The sequence below is a fragment of the Sus scrofa genome, chromosome 15 (assembly GCF_000003025.6).
Source record: "Sus scrofa isolate TJ Tabasco breed Duroc chromosome 15, Sscrofa11.1, whole genome shotgun sequence".
Taxonomy (NCBI): domain Eukaryota; kingdom Metazoa; phylum Chordata; class Mammalia; order Artiodactyla; family Suidae; genus Sus; species Sus scrofa.
Window position 1 is genome coordinate 110,859,492 of NC_010457.5, and position 20,814 is coordinate 110,880,305.

Here is a 20,814-nt window from a genome sequence, read left to right on the forward strand (position 1 = left end):
CTCCCTGGTGACAGAGAGGACCAGGGCCAGTGGCCCTCCTGATGGTTCCCTTGGAGGCCCAGGGCATCTGTGGTTGGGAGTCTCCAGCCTGTCAGCTCTCTCCTGTGGTCAAGGAGTGGATCAGCCCAGGAGTCGGGGCTGAAATGGCATACTTACCAAGGGAATCCGTTTGTTTGCTCCAGGTCTATGTGTTTATTGGACTTTGAGAAAGAGGAACAGTTTGATCCCTTGTTTCAGAGAAGAAGGGTCCAAATGCAGCCTAGAATGGAATATGTGTACACCAACAGGGTCCATAAACCTTGGGTGGGCAGCGGTAGTATCCTTAGAGGAAGTTCCTGATGGGGCTCTAAGAGAGGGCCTCCGTGTAGCATGAGAGGCATCTAGAAACTAAGAAAAGCCTCCTGAGAGGAGCTCGCTGGTCAAAGTTGGGCTCAACCCTGGGCTGTTGTTGGCCACACAGCCATTACCTCTGATTTGTTGGGAAGGCATGAGGTTTCCAAATTAGGCAGAACAGCCATGACTTCATAAGAAGAGTGTCCACTTGGTGAAATTTAATTTGCAGATATCAGAGGAGGAGGCTTCCATTTCACCATTTCCTAGGAAAAGCTAGCAATGAGGTAAAGGGGAGGGGAGAGAGAGAAAGAAGAGGAAGATGGAATCTTGGTGGGTGGCAGTTGGTGCCAGTGAGCTAGGGTGGCTTGAATTGGGTGGAGGGAGCCTGAGGATTGGGAACCTCCGAGTGAGACCTGGGGAGAGGGAACAGACATAAGCAGAGGAAGGGAAAGCAGCCAGCCAGCCTTACACTGGGCATGGGGGCCCCATGAGTGACTCATGGAGGAGGGACTCGTGGCAAAGCCTGAGGCTGGTTTAAAATGACAGCTTCTCCAGTTTGTCAGATAGGGGCGTAGGAGGGCCCAATGGGATGGTGGAGGTACAAAGGGGGCTTGGGGCCAATGTCGCAGAAGGCTCTTACCCTGCTTCTTGTTCCTCGCACTAAGATGCACTGCTATCTAGTGTAATTGATTAATAGGAGGGTTATAAATTTTTGATGCATCTGGTCTGGGTTCCACCAAAAGCCAAGGGCCTTTGTTAAAACCTGTCAGGTCTGATGACCATTGTACAACTATAAATGTAATAAATTCATTGAGTAATAAAAAAAAAAAAGTCAGGTCAACTGTTCCTCAGTGGTTTCCTGTCTCCCCAGAGTATAATCTGAAGTCCTTTCCAAGGCCTGCTGGGCACTTCTGACCGTCTGCTGCCTTTCCGCCCTCAGCCACCCTTCCAGGCCCCTGGCCCCTTTGCTTTCCTCGAATGCAAACTATCGAGCCCTGGCCCTCACTGGTCTTCAGACACCACTGGGCTTGTGCCCTCTCACCTCATGTGGAGAAATGAGAAAGAGCTCCGAATGTCTGCGTTTCTGAGGGCAGCCTTAACCAAGGGCTACGGACTGGGCTACGGAAATGAATTTTCTCACCTTTTTGAGGGCTAGAAGTCTAAGTTCGAGGTGCCAGCAGGGGTGGTTTCTCCTGAGAGTTGTGAGGGAAGGATCTGCTGCAGAGCTCTCTCTCGGGCCTTGGTGGCCAATTTCTGGTGTCTTCACATGGTCTTCCCTCTGTGTGTCTGTGTTCAAATCCCCTCTTCTTAAAAGGACACCAGTCATAATGGAGTAGGGATTACCCCAATGGATCTCATTTTAGCTTATTACCCCTTCAAAAACCCTGTCTCCAAACACAGTCCTGTTTTGAGGTATGGAGGGTGACGACTCTTCAACTTATAAATTTGAGGGGAGATGAAGTTAAGCCCATAGCTGCCTTGTATCAGCAAAGACTCCCTGACACATCCAAAATAGTGTCCCAATTAACTGACGTACATTTATTCATTTATTTTTTGAAGGTCTCCCCTCTACTTCCATATCAACCCTAGGATTTCCTGTTGTGGTGCAGTGGAAACGAACCCAACTAGGAACCATGAGGTTGCGGGTTCAATCCCTGGCCTTGCTCAGTGGATTAAGGATCTGGCGTTGCCGTGAGCTGTGGTGTAGGTCCCAGATGCAGCTTGGATCTGGCATTGCTATGGCTCTGGTGTAGGCTGGCAGCAACAGCTCTAATTCAACCCCTAGCCTGGGAACCTCCATAATGCTGTATGTGCAGCCCCAAAAGACCAAAAAAAAAAAAAAAAAAAAAAAAAAAATCAACCCTAGAGAGCCATATTCTTTGTTTTGTTAACTGATGTATCTCTAGTGCCTAGCTGATGCCTGGAGAGTAGCAGGCCCTCAATAAATATTCATGAAAGCATGAATGCCTATTATGAAGCCATTACAAATTACTCTGCAAAAACGCAATGACAGAGAAAGATGTTCAAGGTATATTGTTAAATGAAGAAAGCACATTTTCAAAAACCGCATGTGTGGCATAGTTTCATTTTAAAATCGTAGACATGTAATTTATCTTTGTTAAAATAAAGCTGGGAGAGAGAAGCCACAAAATGCTAATAATGGGTGGCTCTGGGGGTGGGATTTTGATTTCTCTCACTTGTGTGTATTTTCTAATTTCTCTCCAGTGAATATATATTACTTCTGCAAGAGGAAAAAGACAATATGTTTATTAAAGTTAATAGAAGAGGCGTTCCTGTTGTGGCTCAGCGGGTTAAGAATCCGACTAGTGTCCATGAAGATGCAGGTTTGATCCCTGGCCTCCCTCAGTGGGTTAAGGATCCAGCATCGCCATGAGCTGCAGTGTCAGTTGCAGATGCAGTTCAGCTCTGGCGTTGTTGTGGCTGTGGTGTAGGCCAGCAGCTATAGCTCTGATTCGACCCATAGCCTGGGAACTTCCATATGCTCACAGGTTTGGCCCTAAAAAGACCAAAGGAAAAAAAAAAAAGAAGTTAATAGAAGATATTTTCTCATAACTTGTAACTGGCTGTTATGTTGAGGGAAAAAATACATTATTTTTCTTTTTCAATGGAAAACAGTAGGAAACACAGCTAGTGGGCAGTCCCTTGGAGCCCAGTGGCTGAAAGCACAGCCCAGGGAGTCCACCCAGCCTAGATTCAAGTTCTCATGTGCCACTTTCTAGATCTGTCATCTCAGACATATCTGTCAGTCATACTGAGTCTCAGTTTCTCACCTATAAAATGGGGTAATAGTGATACACACAAGACGCGGAGCTGCCTTCCGGCTCTGGACCAGGCTAGAATTTGATTCTTTTGAGGTCCATGATTTGCAAATTTTAAGAGACCAAAAGTCAGGGTCCAACCCAAGGATTTGACTCTCCCTTTATTCTCTGTCCAGCCCAGGCCAAGCCATATCCAGATACCCCTCACCATGCTTCTGGGTGAAGAGCCTGGAGAAGGGAGGGAGAGTGAGGCACTTGCCACAGGGGGCAAACTTAAGAGGGCACCAAAACACTCAATGATCAAGATAAATAATACTTTAGTGGAATGTTTTTAATAAAAATAGGTAAAAAAAAAATCTATAATGAACAAAACATCAACAATTTTAATCGAGACAAATGAATATTACTGATTTCTCGTTTGTTTCAGGCTCCATTATGGCTCAGCAGGGCACTGCTCCCAGCCCACAGATTGAAGGTGGGGAACCTTCAATTATTTAAATCGTTATTAATTGCTACTTAATTATAATTAATTATCCAAGTTACCTTGAGCCACAGAACTGGCACTGCTCTCTCTGTGACTATTTGGCCTTTAGTCGAGGCCCTGTAAGGATACCCGTAGGGAATGTGTATTTTTCCAATCCTGTTTATTTCTCTCCTCTGCAGACACCTAATCACCATTGCTACCAAACCACAGCCTTCCTACCTCATGGAGGACTCTGCAGGGCCAGTTTCTCCCTATTCTTTTATAGAAACATAAAATGCCAGCAAAGCACGATTTCTGGCATAAACAGCGTTTGCAGATGTTGCAGGCTCCTCCCCTGATACTTCTGAGGAAGGGCACGCAGACCTTGGCATACCTTGCTTCAAAAACAGACAATAGCAAACAGCATGTTTCTCGAATTGAAGAAATGCTGCTTTCCAGGAGAAGGGATCCTTATGTAATGGGGTCAGAGGGTCCTTGGTCCCACGTGGAAAATTTCCCTGAGGGGCTTTCATGACTGTGTCATGGGGGCTTTGTGGGTATTCGTTTATGCATATCAAGCATGTCACAGTACATAGTCACATGGAAATTGCTAGTTAAAAGTAGCAATGATACTAACTTTTAGAGTCTTGTTTTTATCAGTGGTTTCATTTTACATAAGAAGCCTCATTTGCTGAAACCACAGATTCTAAGTTGCTCTATCAAGGTAACCACTAGAAAAATAAGACATGTAAACTTTAAGAAATTTCCCTTAATATGCTCTTCCGTTTGATCGAATGCCCTAGATGTTATTCTCCAACATGTAAGGTGGAACATCACAAAATGAAGTGAACCTATAATAAATTGTTTTCCGAAAACCCCTTTAGAAATCTGTGTTCTTTCTAGCTACTGAAAAACTCAGAGACCAAGAGGGGAAAGGAATTATTTGAATGGGAGGTACTGCAGAAGGCTTAGATTTGGCTACAGCAAGTTTAACACAATCCATTGCAAAGTGCTGGTCTGGATGAACTTCGTAACAGTAAAGAAATCGGCATTGAGGATTTTTTCCTTGAATTGAAGAAATGCTGCTCACCATAGCTCCCCCTTCCTCCTCCAAACTTTTTTTTTTTTTTTTTTTTTTTTTTTTTTTTTTGGCTGCACGTGTGGCATGCAGAAGTTCCAGGGCAAGGGACCAAACCTGCACCACCATAGTGACCTGAGCCACTGTAGTAAAACACCAGATCCTTAACCCATTGAGGCCCATGGGAATTCCACCCCATACTTTTAGATTGATGTCTTTTCCAGAGAAGTGAAACACACTGGGATTACATATCTGTGTCCAGTAAGAAGTCTGACCAATCCGAGACCACCATGTGGTAACGATGTCCAGCCAGTCCCAGATGTTCCAGCCTTTTCAGGTCAGGCACCTGACAAGGGAGTGAAGAAGCCACTGTGGACATTCCAGTCGCAGGAGATGGAACATGGAGAGGAAATGAGGAATTCAGCTGACAGCCCGAATAGACACTTCCGTTGTGTGGTCCCATGTGAGCCATCTCTGCCATGTCCAGTTGCTAGATCCACTCCTGCTGAGGCTCCAGCTGTCCTGGATCAGGGATGAGCAGTCTCCACTATGTCCTGCCTGATTTCCTGACCCACAGAGCTGTGGGTATTAGAAAATTGGCTATTGTTTTCTAAAATGTTATAGGGGAGCAGAAGTGAAGCAAAGATACAAAAGAGAATAGAGAAGACTGAAAAATAAGGAATAGCTATAACAGTTCTCAAATTTTGATTGTTGGTACTCACAAGTCAACTTTTTTGCTCTTTTATGTGTTCATTCAAGAAAATGTGTTGAAGAATTCCTGCTGTGGCACAGTGGGTTAAAGATCCTGCATTGCCATAGCTGTGGTGCAGGTTGCAACTGCAGTGAGTTTGATCCCTGGCCAAGGAACTTCCACATGCTGCAAGCCAGGCATTGTACTTAGTGCAAGGGATACCAAAAAGCTAAATAAAATAGCTCTGCCCTCTGGGGAGTACCTAGTTTAATGAGAGTGTCAAACAAGTAAACAATTACTATACAATGTGGTACAGGGCTGCTTTATTCTAAGGGTTCACAGAGGAAGTGATTGCATTGAAGATGCAGAATCTTACAGGGTTGAGGGAGTCAGAGAAGCATTTGCAGCAGAGGCCCTACCTGAGATAAGCCTCAAAGAATGAGTAGAGGTTTACCAGATGTCCAATGTGGGGCAGAGCTAATCCTATGATAGCAAAGAACAGGGTAGGCTCATTTTAGACACTGGCTTCAGCTGCTCCTGTGGTCTCCGCTTCTCTTTGCCTCTCCTGGGCAAAGCATTGATTGCATAACCTGAGAGTTATTTTTAGAGGAATATTTGATTTTATCTATGCACTAAGTACGACTGGAAAGAAACAGTTCATGGAGTGGACGTCATTACTCAACTTGGTTTATCCAAAGAATACCCTACAGAGTCCAGGCCTACTCAGCAGAGGGGCCAAGGCCTTAGCTGTGCCCCCCACCCCACCCCCGTGTAATCTAAGCTGTTGAGGTTTTTTCAAGAGCGCTTTCTGGAGTTCCCGTCGTGGCACAGTGGTTAATGAATCCGACTAGGAACCATGAGGTTTCGGGTTCGATCCCTGCCCTTGCTCAGTGGGTTAAGGATCTGGCATTGCCGTGAGCTGCAGTGTAGGTTGCAGACGAGGCTCGGATCCTGTGTTGCTGTGGCTCTGGTGTAGGCCGGCGGGCTACAGCTCTGATTAGACCCCTAGCCTGGGAACCTCCATATGCTGTGGGAGCAGCCTCAGAAAAAGGCAAAAAGACCAAAAAAAAAAAAAAAAGAAAAAAAAAAAAAAGAGTGCTTTCTATTCAAATATGACTCTTAAGACACGTTGCTGGGCTCCCAGCTCCATCCAACTTGCTGTCCTAATCCCCTCTGCTAGAGATATTCTTGAGGTACTTCAGGGTGGATGCCATGCTATGAGGATAAGAACTGATTTGTCTCCAGAATAGGGCAATCAAGCCATCATGAGGAAACTTTCCTGCCCTAAAATCTATGAGCTTTGTTTCTAGGAGACAATCTTGGTTAAAAAGACATCTTCAAACCTCTCCTGGCTGTCAAGGTTAAGGAAACCCCTCCTCCTACAGTGTTTCTAACATCAGGCTGCTGTCAAAAAAGCTACTAGGAGAAACTGAGGGGAACATGTTAAATCATTGCAAGAAAGCACTCCTAGCTTGAGTAGGGCAACTTGGCCAAGGAGTCCGTTTTAAGAGTGTAAAATGGACATATCTTCAATGTACCAAGATATCACATAGGGGAAACAAGTGGAAGTAGTGAAATAGGGAAATGCTGGGGAAAAGGAGTGTTGGCAAGATTAAGAATAAACATTCAAAAGCATTTAATATATTTTTAAAAACTCAGCTTTTTTTTTTTTTTTTAAATACATTAAGTGGGTTTGGCAGTGAGTTGATTTTCTGAGCAAGTATAGAGGGCAGCGCTCGTATGAAACTAGTTAAGTGCAGACCACATGCTTTACTGTCTTTGGAGCTGGGAGTAGAGCTGGCATCTGCTTCAGAGAAGCAGGCACCTGAGCAAGGTCCTTCCAGAAGAGAAAGGCTCTTCCACCCCCACTTGGAGGTGATCTAAGGAAGCCCTAGCAGTGGGCTGAGGAAGCGTTTAGATTTTCTGTAGCACTTAGATTTTCTATAGTCAAATGGAACTGGAAGTCAATAAACCATTAAATGACACAGAAAAATAAAGATCCCAGGAAGGCAAAAGGAAACGCTTAGTCCCTCTGAAAACTGCAGGCCCTTCTTAGAACTTATCTCAGAAAATGCCTTGATGTTTGGAACTGTAACTACAGTGGACATTTGGGGTCAGAACTGAACTGTGCAATGAGCGTTAACTGCCCTGATGCTATGGCAAACTAACACTTTTTTAATGTTTTTCAGAGCATCATTTCAACTCAGTTTGCATTTTCATCTCAACAGACTCACTTGGCAGAAAGAAACCTAGATGCTGTGAGAAGAGAGAAGGTGAGAGAACAGTTCAGGAGGAGTGGAAAAAGACAGATGGACAGACACCGGATAGTTTCCTACAGTATGAGCGCCAGCTCCACCAAACGCCCCTCTTTACTAAAAAGCCGAATTATAATGTTCTAAAGTTGGGAATGAAAGAAGTCCAGCTGTTCCACATCAAATCAGGTAAAATAGTAACTCCTAACTTTTTTCTTCACATATGCCTTTGAGAGTATGACGGTAAGGGTGAACTATATGTCCAGAAAAAAAAGTGTATGTATTACTTACGCACAAAATCGTCTTCTAGAAGAACAGCTAGTCATAGTATTCAAGATGGAATCCACTTAGTCACCAAACATACGTAATATATAATCCTGTTCATTTGGCTGTCATAAATATTTCTTGCATCCAAGTAAGTTTAATTCCATAGTTTGAGCCTCTCTCCACTTTTTTTGCCCTCTTAGCTTAAGAAAACACCTTTACAGAACTCCTTGTATAAATTTTTCATATATGCTTACAAAGAGCTATGAAATTTTATCAGCAGCATGCTCTTTTTTGTTTATGGATGCACCCACAGCCTGTGAAAGGTCCCAGGCCAGGAATTCAATCCAAGCTGCAGCTGCGGCATGTTGGATCCTTTGGCCCACTGCATCAGGCTGGGGATGGAACCCTCACCTCTGCAGCAGCTCAAGCTGCTGCAGTTGAACTCTTAACCCCCTGCAAGAGCTCCTCGTAATTATTGCTTTAAGTTAAAGCTTTTCTAATCTTTCCTTTCAGATTGAGTCATAGAGGGTTAGTTACCCTTTAATATCCAATTCTTCCTTCTGCATTAGTTACTCAGCTATGTGATTACATTTTCTAAGCCTCCCTTGCAGCTATGTGTGGCCATGTAACTAAACTTTAAGTTGGTGATGTGCAAACACTGTGCTATGTGGATCTTCTGAAACATCTCCCTTCTCCTTCACCCTACTGTTTGGAATGAAGACACAATACTAGATGGATAGCCGTCTTGGGCCATGGATTTGAGGTGTGAAGGGTAACACTTTGCTTGACTTCCCTATTAGAAGCCAAATTTCATGAGAACAGAGACCTTATTTTCTTGGTCAAAACAATATCCCCTGCACCTAAAAAGTGTGCCCTGTGGTTAAGGGCTCAGGTATTGAACAGGTTTTGAATGAATGAATGAGGTTACTCCAGATCCACGTAAAACACTAACCATAAAGTTCTCCCAAGGACTGTTCAGCCATCATTAGGCATGTACAAGGTGTCAATTTCTGCCACAGAATCAAGCTCATGCTTAATTCAAACCACATTACTTCTGGAGTTCCCTGGTGGCTCAGTGGGTTAAGGACCTGGCATTGTCACTGCTGTGGCTTGGGTTCAATCCTTGGCATGGGAACTTCCACATGCCATGGTAGCCAAAACAAACAAACAAACAAACAAACAAAAAAAACAAAAAAAAAACAACAAAAGAAACATATTCCTTCTCTGCTTTCCTTTGCTGTCCTAGACTTGCCACTGTCATAAAAAAATAGATTTTTTTTCTTACTGCTCTCATGTTCTGTTAAAACTAAACATTTTCAAATCTGAGCATTCCCGTTGTGGCTCAGTGGTTAACGAATCCAACTAGGAACCATGAGATTGCGGGTTTGATCCCTGGCCTCACTCAGTGGGCTAAGGATCTGTTGCTGCCGTGAGCTGTGGTGTGGGTTGCAGATGTAGCTCAGATCCTGCCTTGCTGCGGCTCTGGTGTAGGCTGGCTGCTACAGCTCCGATTGGACCCCTAGCTTGGGAACCTCCATTTGCCATGAGTGCAGCCCAAGAAAAGACAAAAAAAGACCAAAAAAAAATTTTTCAAATCTATTTTCACAACAATGCTTCTGAATATTTTTTCTGCTTAGCAAGTTTAAAATTCTTTAATGTTCAAGGTCATGCATATCTATTTTTGTATGTATTTGTTGTTAAATGCAGGCACTATTTCGAAACTTAATCTTAGGCATTGTCTGGAGTATATAAGAATCATCCAAAATGGTGTCTAATGACATTCCTAGGACTTTGGACATTATTATCATGGAATGTAGTCACTAGGTTCTAAGGATTTAACAAGATGTTTACTGAAACTAAACTTCACTGAATTTTTTCCCATTCCACTGTGGTTTCTCACATTTCAATATATTACCTATTTTTGTTCCTAAACTTTACTTATCTTTTAAATGAATAAATTAAATATTAATTATCCCTGCTTCCCAGATTTTTTTGGAGGTAACCTTTTCCTCCTGTTTTTTTTGGTTTGTTTGTTTTGTTTTTTTTGCGGGGTTGGGGGCAAACAGCCTGCAGAAGTTTCCTGGGCCAGGGATCAAAACCATGCCATAGAAGTGATAATCACCCACTGAACCACCAGGAAACTCCACTGGTATCCTTTATATTCATAAAGAACACTCCTCTGGTCTTTTGTGGTCTCATGTAATTAAAGGGTTTGTAAGTGTTCATACTTTTTGCAAATTACATGTCATTTTCTTCTTAATTTTTAAAATTTTCCCCCCTAAAGTGTTGCTATTTCTTTTAACTATTTGGAGAAACAAATAGTTCTCATCTTCCACTTTTGTGACATATCTATTTATACTTGAGCTCCTTGGTTTTTGCTCAAATTTCTTTTCATATTACCCACCTTTGAGGAAAGATATTACTTGGTTTTTATTAGGTACATCAAGCTTTTCTGAAGTATAAACTTATCTACACATGATCCACTTCTTTCCATGATGGCTTTCCAAATAGAAGCCAATTATAATAGAAAAAAAGGTCATCAGATGAGTTCTTCCTAAACCTCTCGTCTACCGGGAATGTCTCTATGATACCCAGGTCCTCTCTCCTCTCTTGCTCTTCTCTCAGTCCAAAGCTAATCTATGTCTGCTCTGCAGTGCAACTACTTCTGCCTTCTTGGAGACCTTGCTTTGTTAGTTTCTCATATCCTCTAACCTCAAACTCTTTTTCTCTCCATTGGCTCTTACCCCTGAACATACACATACACTCACATTTTTTTCTTTTTTCTTTTCTTTTTGCCTTTTCTGCGGCATATGGAGGTTCCCAGGCTAGGGGTCAAATCGTCAAATCGGAGCTGTAGCCACCGGCCTACACCAGAGCCATAGCAATGTGGGATCCGAGCCGTGTCTTCGACCTACATCACAGCTCACTGCAACGCTGAATCGCTAACCCACTGAGTGAGGGCAGGGACCGAACCTGAAACCTCATGGTTCCTAGTCGGATTCGCTAACCACTGCGCCACAACGGGAACTCCTTTTTTTCTATCTTAAAAAAAAAAAAAAAAAAAAGCATTCCATGGAGTTCCCATTGTGGCTAAATGGGTTAAGAACCTGAACATAGTGTCTGTGAGAATGCAGGTTTGATCTCTGGCCTTGATCAGTGGGTTAAGGGTCTGGCATTGCCATAAGCTGTGATGTAGGCCTGCAGCTGCAGCTTTGATTTAACCCTAGACTTGGAACATCCATATGCCATAGGCGAGGCCATAAAAAAAACAAACAAAAAGCATTCTTTTTTCTTTTTTTTTTTTTTTTGTCTTTTTGCCTTTTTTAGGGCCGCTCCCACAGCATATGGAGGTTCCCAGGCTAGGGGTCTAATCAGAGCTGTAGCCACCGGCCTACACCAGAGCCACAACAATGTGGGATCCGAGCCGCGTCTGCGACCTACAGCACAGCTCACGGCAACACTGAGCAACGGTAGGGATCGAACCCGCAACCTCATGGTTCCTAGTTGGATTCGTTAACCACTGCACCACGACGGGAACTCCCAAAAAGCATTCTTAATTGTACATCTTCTTCTAATTACCACTACATCTCTCTTCTCAGCCCAGTGTTTGGGAAGAGAATAGTTACCTCCACTTTCTCACCTCCTGTTCTCTTCTTACTCACTGCCTACCTTCCAGTTTGCACACATCCACAGTCATCCAGTTGCCACAGAGCCAATGGTACTTGTAGCTTTTCTGCCCTCTGGACAGCATTGGACTATTTAGTGAATTATGAATGGAGCTTCTGCTGGCCAGATATTATGTTGAAGTTCTGCTGTTTTAGAAATGAGAGGCAGATGTAATCCCTACCCACCGGGACTCATCTGAGCGGCCATTCCTGATTAATACTTGGGTTCCTTGATTTCCACTGCTTCCCTTGGCAGTCTTACTTAAATGCCACTTAAATCTCCCTCTTTTTTTTTTTTTTTTTTTTTTTTTTTTTTTTTGTCTTCTTGGGCCACTCCCATGGCCTATGGAGGTTCCCAGGCTAGGGGTCCAATTGGAGCTGTAGCCGCCAGCCTACACCAGAGCCACAGCAATGCGGGATCCGAGCTGCATCTGCAACCTACACCACAGCTCACGGTAATGCCGGATCCTTAACCCACTGAGCAAGGCCAGGGATCAAACCCACAACCTCATGGTTCCTAGTCAGATTTGTTAACCACTGAGCCATGATGGGAACTCCAAATCTCCCTATTTTCAAAGTCTCCCTCCCTCCCTTCCTTCTTTTCTTCCTCACATCTTCTCAAGGCAATTACTTCTCTACCATGGCTTCAATTACTATGTATGTACTCTAATGACAATACAGTTTTAAATGTTGTTTTCTTTTTTCATATTTTTTAGGGCCACACCCATGGCATATGGAGGTTTCCAGGCTAGGGGTGGAATTGGAGCTACAGCTGCCGGCCTACACCACAGTTCACAGCAATGCAGGATCCCTAACCCACTGATCGAGGCCAGGGATCAAACCCGCAACCTCATGGTTCCTAGTCGGATTTGTTTCTGCTATTCCAGGAGAAGCACTCCTTAAATGTTGTTTTCATTTAACAGATTTATTTTACATAGGATGCCTCATTTACTAAAACCATAAGATTCCAAGTTGCTTCATGAAAAATGTGATATTCTTAGCTGTCAACATTAGAAAGTTCTCCCAATCACATTTTTTTTGGTTGATTTAATATATGTGTTATTCTAAAAAACGTATGTTGGGATATCACAGAATGGACTTAGCCTGCAGAGCTTTACACCCAGTTTTCAAGCAGAGAGCTCCATTTCCATGTTCCGGTTAACAGACCCCAAAATGATCTTCCCAAACCTCTTCCTCTTCCTGCATTCTCTACTTCGGAGAAAGTCACTGCTCTCTACCTAGTTCCCTAAGCTGGAACCTGAGCAGCTTTTTTTTGTTTGTTTGTTCGTTTGTTTTTGGCACACCTATGGGATTGAGTCCAAGCCACAGCCGCTACCTACCCCACAGCTGTGGCTACGCTGGATACTTAACCTGCTGCACCACAGCAGGAACTCCATTAGCAGCAAATTTTGCCTCTCCTTTCCCTCTCTCTTCCTCTGTATCTAGTCATCAAGCACTTCTGTCTCCCAAATGGCCTCATATCCTTTCCTTCCACTCCAGTCTGCCACTGCTTTCAGTCTGAACCCTTTCTTTTCTTTTAGATGAATATAAAGTCTCTCAATTGGTCCTGTTGTGTCCTTCAATCCTCCTTATTGTCCAGAGTGACCTAACTACAAACCACCTGATAGGGACATCTTACCTTCACAACATTCAATGATTCTCATGTTTCTGGGAAACAATTCAAACTCTTTACCCCAGCATCTACTTTGGGGTTAGGCAGATCTAGGTTTGAATTTCAGGTTCAAGTATTCTGCAGCAGTGTGGCCTCAGACAATTGGACTTTCAAAGCCTTTGTTTTTCTCAGGTGTCTAAGCTCACTGAGGGCAGGGTTATTTCCCCAAACACAATGCCGGGCACATAGGGAGCGCTAATTAATGCTGAATGAAGGGAAAGCATTTTAAAATCCACATCAAAAAGCTGTCCCTCCTTAAAAATAAAATAAAATCCTGATATGCTGTGCCACTTCCAACCAAATTTGATTTCTGTCTTTATTTCCTGATAATCACAATCCCAGGGCTGGGCACCAGGGATGAAGGCTGGTTCTGCCTGGCGTCCCCACCCCTTTAGGGATCCACACTATCAGGGATCAAATCCTGGCCATACCCCTGAGCAATTAGGTGACCTTGGGAGCGTTATTTAATTTATGGAAAATCTGTGTTCCTGATGGTTTTGTTCTCAAGGGTTAATGAGCACCACACTTGGAAAGGGTCGGGCGCGTATTAAGTGTTCGCCAAATGTTAGCTATCGTTAACCTCCTTCATCAATTCAAGACCGTGGTACTCCACTTTGTGACTCTCAATTTTGTATGAGAAAAACGTGCTTTATGCGTTGGCGAGAAAGAGTTGCTGAATCCCCGCGTTTCAGAAGTGGAAGGAACGAGTTCGGTGCCTATTTTACCGATGAGGAAGTGTAGGGGTGACGTGTCCTCGAGTCTTATTCAAGACACTGCCACAGCTTTTTACTGAAGGTAAGACCAGGGCCCCGGGGGTTGCTGTGGTCAAACTGAAGGCAGAACAGAGGAGCATTTAGTTACAAAAACGGTCAACAATTCGGGTGTAACTAAGTTCGTTGAGCAGTACATCAAATGAGCCAGCCGTCAGACCTAGCGAAACCAAGTTGCTAACGAACTGGCTCTTTACTTAAGGGGCTATTTTATAGAGCCCGCTCAGCCAGGACAGCTTCAGTTAACAAACTCCCGCAACGCTTCCGCAGGACCGGAAAGCTCCGAGCCGTGAGAGATGAATGGAAACCAGAGTTCAGGGCGCGCCTCGCGGGGGGCGGAGCGCCGATGGGCAGGGGCGGGGCATTATGAGTCACGTGCCTACGCTTGAGGCGGGCGCGTGGAGGGAACTCTAGATGTGATTGGTCCGTCGTAACCAGGTGACCAAAGGACGCGTTCCGGTTGGCAGGGGCCAGCCAGGCGAGGCTTTCAGTCGGGAGGCGGCGGCGGAAGGAGGAGGAGCTCCGGCTGCGCTCTCTCCCGGCAGTGGCTGCGCGTCTCAGCGTTTGTCGGGTCCCCACCCCTTTTAAATAAGCCGGTCTGGTCACCGCCCTCACAGACTAGTTGGCTCCGGGGAGGCGGCAGCGGCGCGGCGGCGGGGGTGCGGCCGGGGCCGGAGCCCTGCCCCGGGCCCGGCGGCGGGGCGGACGGGCGAGTGGGGCCGAGGCCGCGTCTGCATGCGCGGCGCAGCCCCGGCATAGCCCGGGGCTGCCCGTGCCGGCCTCGCCATTGTTGGGGGAGGGGGCGGTTGCTGAGAACGGCGGAGTCGCAGGGCGAGCCGAGGAGGTGGCGGCCAGAAGCGGAGGCGCCCCATGGGGAACACGTTGTCCTGTTGCTTGTCGCCCAATGCCAGCCCCAAGCTGGGCAGGCGCAAGGGGCCGGTGGAGCCAGACTACGAGTCTGAAGTCTGTGAGGCGGCGGCTGGGGACGCGGTGGCAGTAGCTTCCGCGCCGGCTGCCGTGGAACCAGCTGAGTTGGATTACGGAGCCGGCGAGGGCCACCACCTGCAGCACATCAGCGACCGGGAGATGCCCGAAGGTAAGGCGGTGGTAGGCGCACCTCGCCCCTCGCGGGGCCGGCTGCATCTGTTCTCGGGCTTACCTCTGGCCTCCGCCGCCCCCAGGGTTCCCCCGGGAGGGAGCCGCCGCCTAGGGCTCCTTCCTGCCCGGAGCTGGCTTTCCCAGGGCTGGGCACCGGGGATGAAGGCTGGTTCTGCTTGGCGTCCCCACCCCTTATTCTTTTCCCGTCGCGTCCAGCCAGTCTTTTTTCCTCTAATCTACCCGAAAGCCCAGTTCTTTCCCCCATTCCCATTTCCCACCCCAGTCTGAGACCCTCCGGTCTGCGACCCTTCCTGTTTGCGGCTCTTTATTAACGCCTGGTGGGACTTTATAAAGACTTTCTGGTATAGTCTCTGTATTCTCAGTGAAAACTTAAATAACCCAACTATGGCGTATCCATCCCACCTCCTTATCCTTACCTATCCAGATGGTACCTAAGTGAAGGAACCAGGTAAGGTAGTTAAGGCAGTTGATACAATTTAGACGCATTCCAGAATTTGTTATTTAAGTTCAAAATAGAGATCGACAGAGTCTATATGGCGTTCTTCGGTAAAATTATTTGAATTTTAACGTTTTCAGTCGCCCTGATAGAAGCTGCTTTCTTCCTTCTAACTGTAATTTGAGCACGAAAATAAAGAAAATGATTGGGGGCGGGGGGCTTCAAATAAGTGCGAACGTTTGAAATGTTACTGCCACGGCTGCAGAGAATAGTTTTTTTACCCAAATTCGAACCCACGGGGTTCTGATTACTTTCAAATTCCCACTTGGACACAACTGTCTTCAGCCCCGCAGCCTTAACCGACTTCATTTACACGTTGCCAGTTTTAAAGAAGAGGTGAGGTGATTCACCAGACTGTTAAACGTTTCAAAACAGAAGAAAGCAAATTCAGATTTTAATTTGTAATATGAAGATTTGGGAGTTAAGATGTCAGATTCTGCAGAAAAGTGTCTCCATGACTCCCTTTCTTCTCCCCCCCCCCACCCCCCCCCCTCCTGCCGGTAGAATTCCTATTCAACTGGAAGAATGTTCAGGTAAAAGTTCTTAGGACTAAATGACTATGGGGGGAGGGACTCTGGGGGTGGGGTGGGCGGTTGCCAGGGAGGAGAGAAGGGAGAGATTTCTGCCTAGAATTTTGGAAAGGGATGGCTCTAGGTTAAAAAGAAATTCTGAGTAACACTGTGGCTCTTTAATAAAGACTGTTCTTTGAAGTAGAAAACATTGTATCATAAAGATGTTGAAGCTCTAGTAGCCCACTTATTGCCAGAGGCTATTTCATAGAGGAAACGTCTTAATAGCTCTTCTATTTAAATTTTAGTTGGGCTTACTTAATTTCTTTAACAGAGTAGTTAAGCCTGTGGATTCACCCATGTAATGGACATGGCTCTGTAAGTGGAAAGTACTCCCTTTTCAGAATGTTCAGATATTGTAAAAGAATGAACAAATCATATGAATTAAATGTAACTTTTAAACACAAAGAATGTAAGTACTTGTGAAACTTCTACTCTGCTTGTTGCTATAAGGTAAGCCTCTGAGTGATGTTACAAATCAGTTAGTGGTTGATTACTGTAAAATGAGAGACCGAAATTAGAGCTGTATATAGTTCTTTTAGGACTCATAACATATTTTCATGTATATTTCACTTGACCCTTCCACACAAATAGGGCCTGTGTATATTCTCCCTGTATTCCTGGTGAAGAAACCAAGACTTCTCTAAAATCATTATGTGACACAGCTACTGAGCAGGGGAAACAGATGTGGAGGTGGTAGATAGCCAAATTCAGTTCTTGGAGTGCTTAAAAAACTAGAGTGTACCTGTTTTATAATTTAGCCATAAGAAAGGCCCATCTCGACTTTAGTTTTAATTCCACTTGCATTTATTGTACACAACTCACAAGCCACATTTACCTCTCCATTCTGTGTCTCAATGTTCATTACAATGGGTAAGAATAAAAGTCATAAATAGCCAAATTTTACCAGTCAGGTAAATGGGTTGATATATTTTAAAGAGTTTTTGTCTGGTGACCTTGAATTGAAGCAGAGAATGCCCTGGACAGGGAGGGTATTAGGAGAAGCTCGGAAAAGGACAGGTAAGGTACTAAGCATTTAGCATAGGACTGTGTATAATAAGGAGTATTAAATCAGGAAAGTTGGAAAAATAGAGTTCATGGGTAAGAATTTACCTTTTTGGAGTTCCCATCATGGCTCAGTGGTTAGCGAACCCAACTAACATCCATGAGGATGAGGGTTCCATCCCTGGCCTTGCTCAGTGGGTTAAGAATCCTTCGTTGCTGTGGCTGTGGCTTCAGCTCTGATTGGACCCCCTAGCCTGGGAACCTCCATATGCCTCAGGTGTGGCCCTAAAAAAAAAAAGGACTTTACCTTTTTATGTTTAACATGACTGTTAAAATTTGAAATTTTCTTTTTTTTTTTGTCATTCAATAAAGTGATAAGAGAAACCTCAAATTCAGCCTTTACCTGTTACCGTTTCCTTAGAAACAAGGTCTGAACACCAAATGTAAAGTACAGACACATTGAAAATTTGCTCTTAATGTTTTTATTTCAGACAGTTTTGTGTCAGTTTCCCTGGAAACTGAGAAAATCTACTTAGATATAAAACATTTTGGCTTTTCTACAGTAAAGAATTATTTGGCTACTTAGACAAAATCAGACATAAATGATGTCCTGTCTTGGTCTTCAGAAACATTGAGTCAATGAACGTGATTTCAAGTCATTTCAAAGAGAGAGTGCTTAAGAACCTAGTGTAGGTTTTGATAGACTCCAGAGAATTTTTTTTTTTGCTACCTTGCCTTTATCCAACAGTGTGCCTCATGTAACCAATAGTAGTGTCATTAATACAAAAGATGCTATGGTCCCATTATCTTATTCATCAACCTTTCATACAGCCCTTATTTTCTGATCTTAGCAGCTTTGCCAATTTTCTGATGAAAGGTGCTCAAGTGATCCCTTCCTCCCTTCCCCCATGAGGAGTGGGTAAAGGAGGAGTTGGCAATATTATGTGGAAAAACCTCTGAGCAACACATCTTTCCTCTTTCCAGTAGCTATTTTAAACACCCCCCCCTTTTTTTTTACATATTTGGATGACAATAAACATCTGATGTAAAAAATTTAGAAAATACAGAAGTCATTCACTCATACTCAGAATATCCAGAATTTTTATTAATATTTTGGTGTTGATATTTCCTGAACCTTTTGTATGTACGTATACATAACATTTTGTTTATTTTACAAAAATTAGCTTGTTCTATATGTGCAGCTCTGTAATTGTCATGAAGAAAGGTAATGACGTGAAACTCCTGGAACTGTGCTGACACCTAGAGAGAGCTGCTCCCAGATGAGTTTTCATGAAACTGCATGTAGCTCTCCTGCCTGCCCCATAGTAACTGTTGACTGCACCATTGAATGGCTGGAGCATCATTCATTTACCTGCCCTACATGGTTGAGCATCTTTTATGATCCCATTATAATGCTTTATTCTGGGAACGCATAAGTGATACATTGTACCTCCCTTTAGAATTCTGATGGTATGCTTTGTCTTAATACTTAATTAAATTTGCAGGGTAAATCATTTTGTACTTAAAAGTATTTTAACATTAAATGTTATTTTCCCAGGAGTTCCCATGGTGAAGCAGCAGACACAAATCCAACTAGTGTCCTTGAGGATGCGGGTTCCATCCCTGGCCTTGCTCAGTGGGTCTGGGAACCTGTGTTTGCTGTGGCTGTGGCGTAGGCCGGCAGCTGTAGCTCTGATTTGACCCCTAGCCTGGGAACTTCCATGTGCCTCAGGCATGGCCCTAAGAAGCAAAATTGAAGTTACCGTTGATTTTTCACTGAACATTAGATTTTCAAGAGGTTTTTGTGGTTCTTGGTAACCTGTCTTGTGTCTTTGATTCTGAGTACTAACTCTAAGAGATCTAAAATTAATATTGGTCCTAGGTGACAGACACATCAAAAGGTGGCATTAGAAGAAATCTTAGATGATGTGGGAAAACTGGGAGAAACTTAACTGGTTTGAGGAACACTGAAATGATTATTGGGCATTGTTCCAGAGGCAGGACAGACAGTGGTTATACAAGATAAAGCCTATACCCTAACTCAGGTCCTTGCTTTCTAGAGATGCCTTAGGGGCAGATACACATGAGTCATGTCAGGTAGTGAGACACTGAGAAGAAAGAAAATGAGAGAAACGGGCTGGGGAGGAGGGCAGTTTTACATGGGGTGTTTATTTTTTGCTCTTTAGGGCTGCGGATCCTTCAGCATTTGGAAGTTCCCGGGCTTGGGGTCGAATCAGAGCTGCTGCTATGCCACAGCAACAGCAACATAGGATCTGAGCCTCGTCTGCGACCTACACCGCAGCTCATGGCAACGTCAGATCCATGGCCAGCTGAGTGAGGCCAGGGATGGAACCTGCATCCTCATGGATCTAGTTGGGTTCCTTTCCATTGCACCTCAGCAGGAACTCCTACGTGGAGTGTTTAGAGACTCTCTTTAAATGACCTGTGTGCAGCCCCAAGAATGAGTGGGATCCATGTGAGGGTGTGGGAGAAGAGGCTTCTGTGCAGAGTTCCTCGTTTGGGAATAAATTGATGCAGGTGAAGGACAGAAAGATGGGTGGCTATGGCTGAGTGAAAGAGTGCCAGGAGGAAGAGCATAGACGATTAAGACCCTTTATGCCTAGTGAGCCTTGACAGAAAATATAGATTTTAGTCTAATTGTAGTGGAAGTCATTGAAGGATTATATGCAGGGGAATGATGTTCTTTAAAAGGGGGGGGGGCAGGGAGAGATCAGACCAGCTGCTGTGTCAGAATAGACTAAAGTGCAGGTGAGGGTGGAAGGAAGTAGGGAGACCAGTTAGGCAGCTGGTGTAGTAGTTTGGGTGAGATGCTTAAATAGGCTGGCTTGAAGAAATTGAGTGACCTAAAAGTAGATAAGTCACAGAAGAATAAATGCAGATTGGCTTTAAACATATCCTCACACTAAGAGAAATGCAGAATAAAACTGCTATAGTTCCTCTCCTGTTTGGAGAAAATCCAAAAACTTGGTGCTGCGTTCTTTGGTGAGATGGATGAAAGTTACATTCTTGTGTTGCTGGTGGAAATGCAGAATGGTTCAACCTCATGAAGGGGATGTTGGCACAACCTTGCTTAATCTACTAAAGTAATTTATTCTGAAGATATATCCCACGAATATGAAACCACATATCCACAAAGTGTCTGTTGCATTATTATTGACAGCAAAATATTGGATATAATTCAAATGTCCACTAAGGGACGGGTAAAATAAATTGGCACATCCACATAGTGGTGAACTGTGGCCGTGTAAAAAAGCTCTCTCTAGTGCTATGACTTAATCTTCAAGATATGTTACATGAAAAAAGCAAGGAGAGATCACAGTAATCTACATGACAGAAGCAGGAGAAATGTGTATTTGCTTATTTAAGAACAAAAGTGAGGATATAGGCAATTTAGAATAAATGAAATGCATTACTGAAGGTTAAGAGTGTTAAAATTATGCTGTCATAAAGTGTTAATAAATAATTTTTCCTTGTCAGAATATTAGAGGGAAAGGGTAGTGAACAAGAAATTTTCTGATGAAAGTAGCATATTTCAGAAAGACTGATTTCCACATATTCGTTTCCACTGAGCCATGATGAGAACTCCTACCTTCACATTTTTAACATCTGCAGTTGAGATGGATCTTACAACTG

At 44.1% G+C, this 20,814-nt stretch overlaps 1 protein-coding gene across 2 annotated transcripts in view; it reads left to right on the plus strand.

Annotated features, from left to right (window-relative positions):
• The window catches only part of CCNYL1 (cyclin Y like 1), a 37,018-nt gene continuing 30,624 nt past the window's right edge, over positions 14,421-20,814 (plus strand). The window contains exon 1 of one of the 2 annotated variants that reach the window (XM_005672131.3): positions 14,421-15,067. In XM_005672131.3, coding sequence (XP_005672188.1) covers positions 14,842-15,067 — 226 coding nt within the window. In that variant the 5' untranslated portion in view covers positions 14,421-14,841. The remainder of the gene's footprint in view (positions 15,068-20,814) is intronic. The other variant, XM_005672130.3, reaches the window with a different exon arrangement.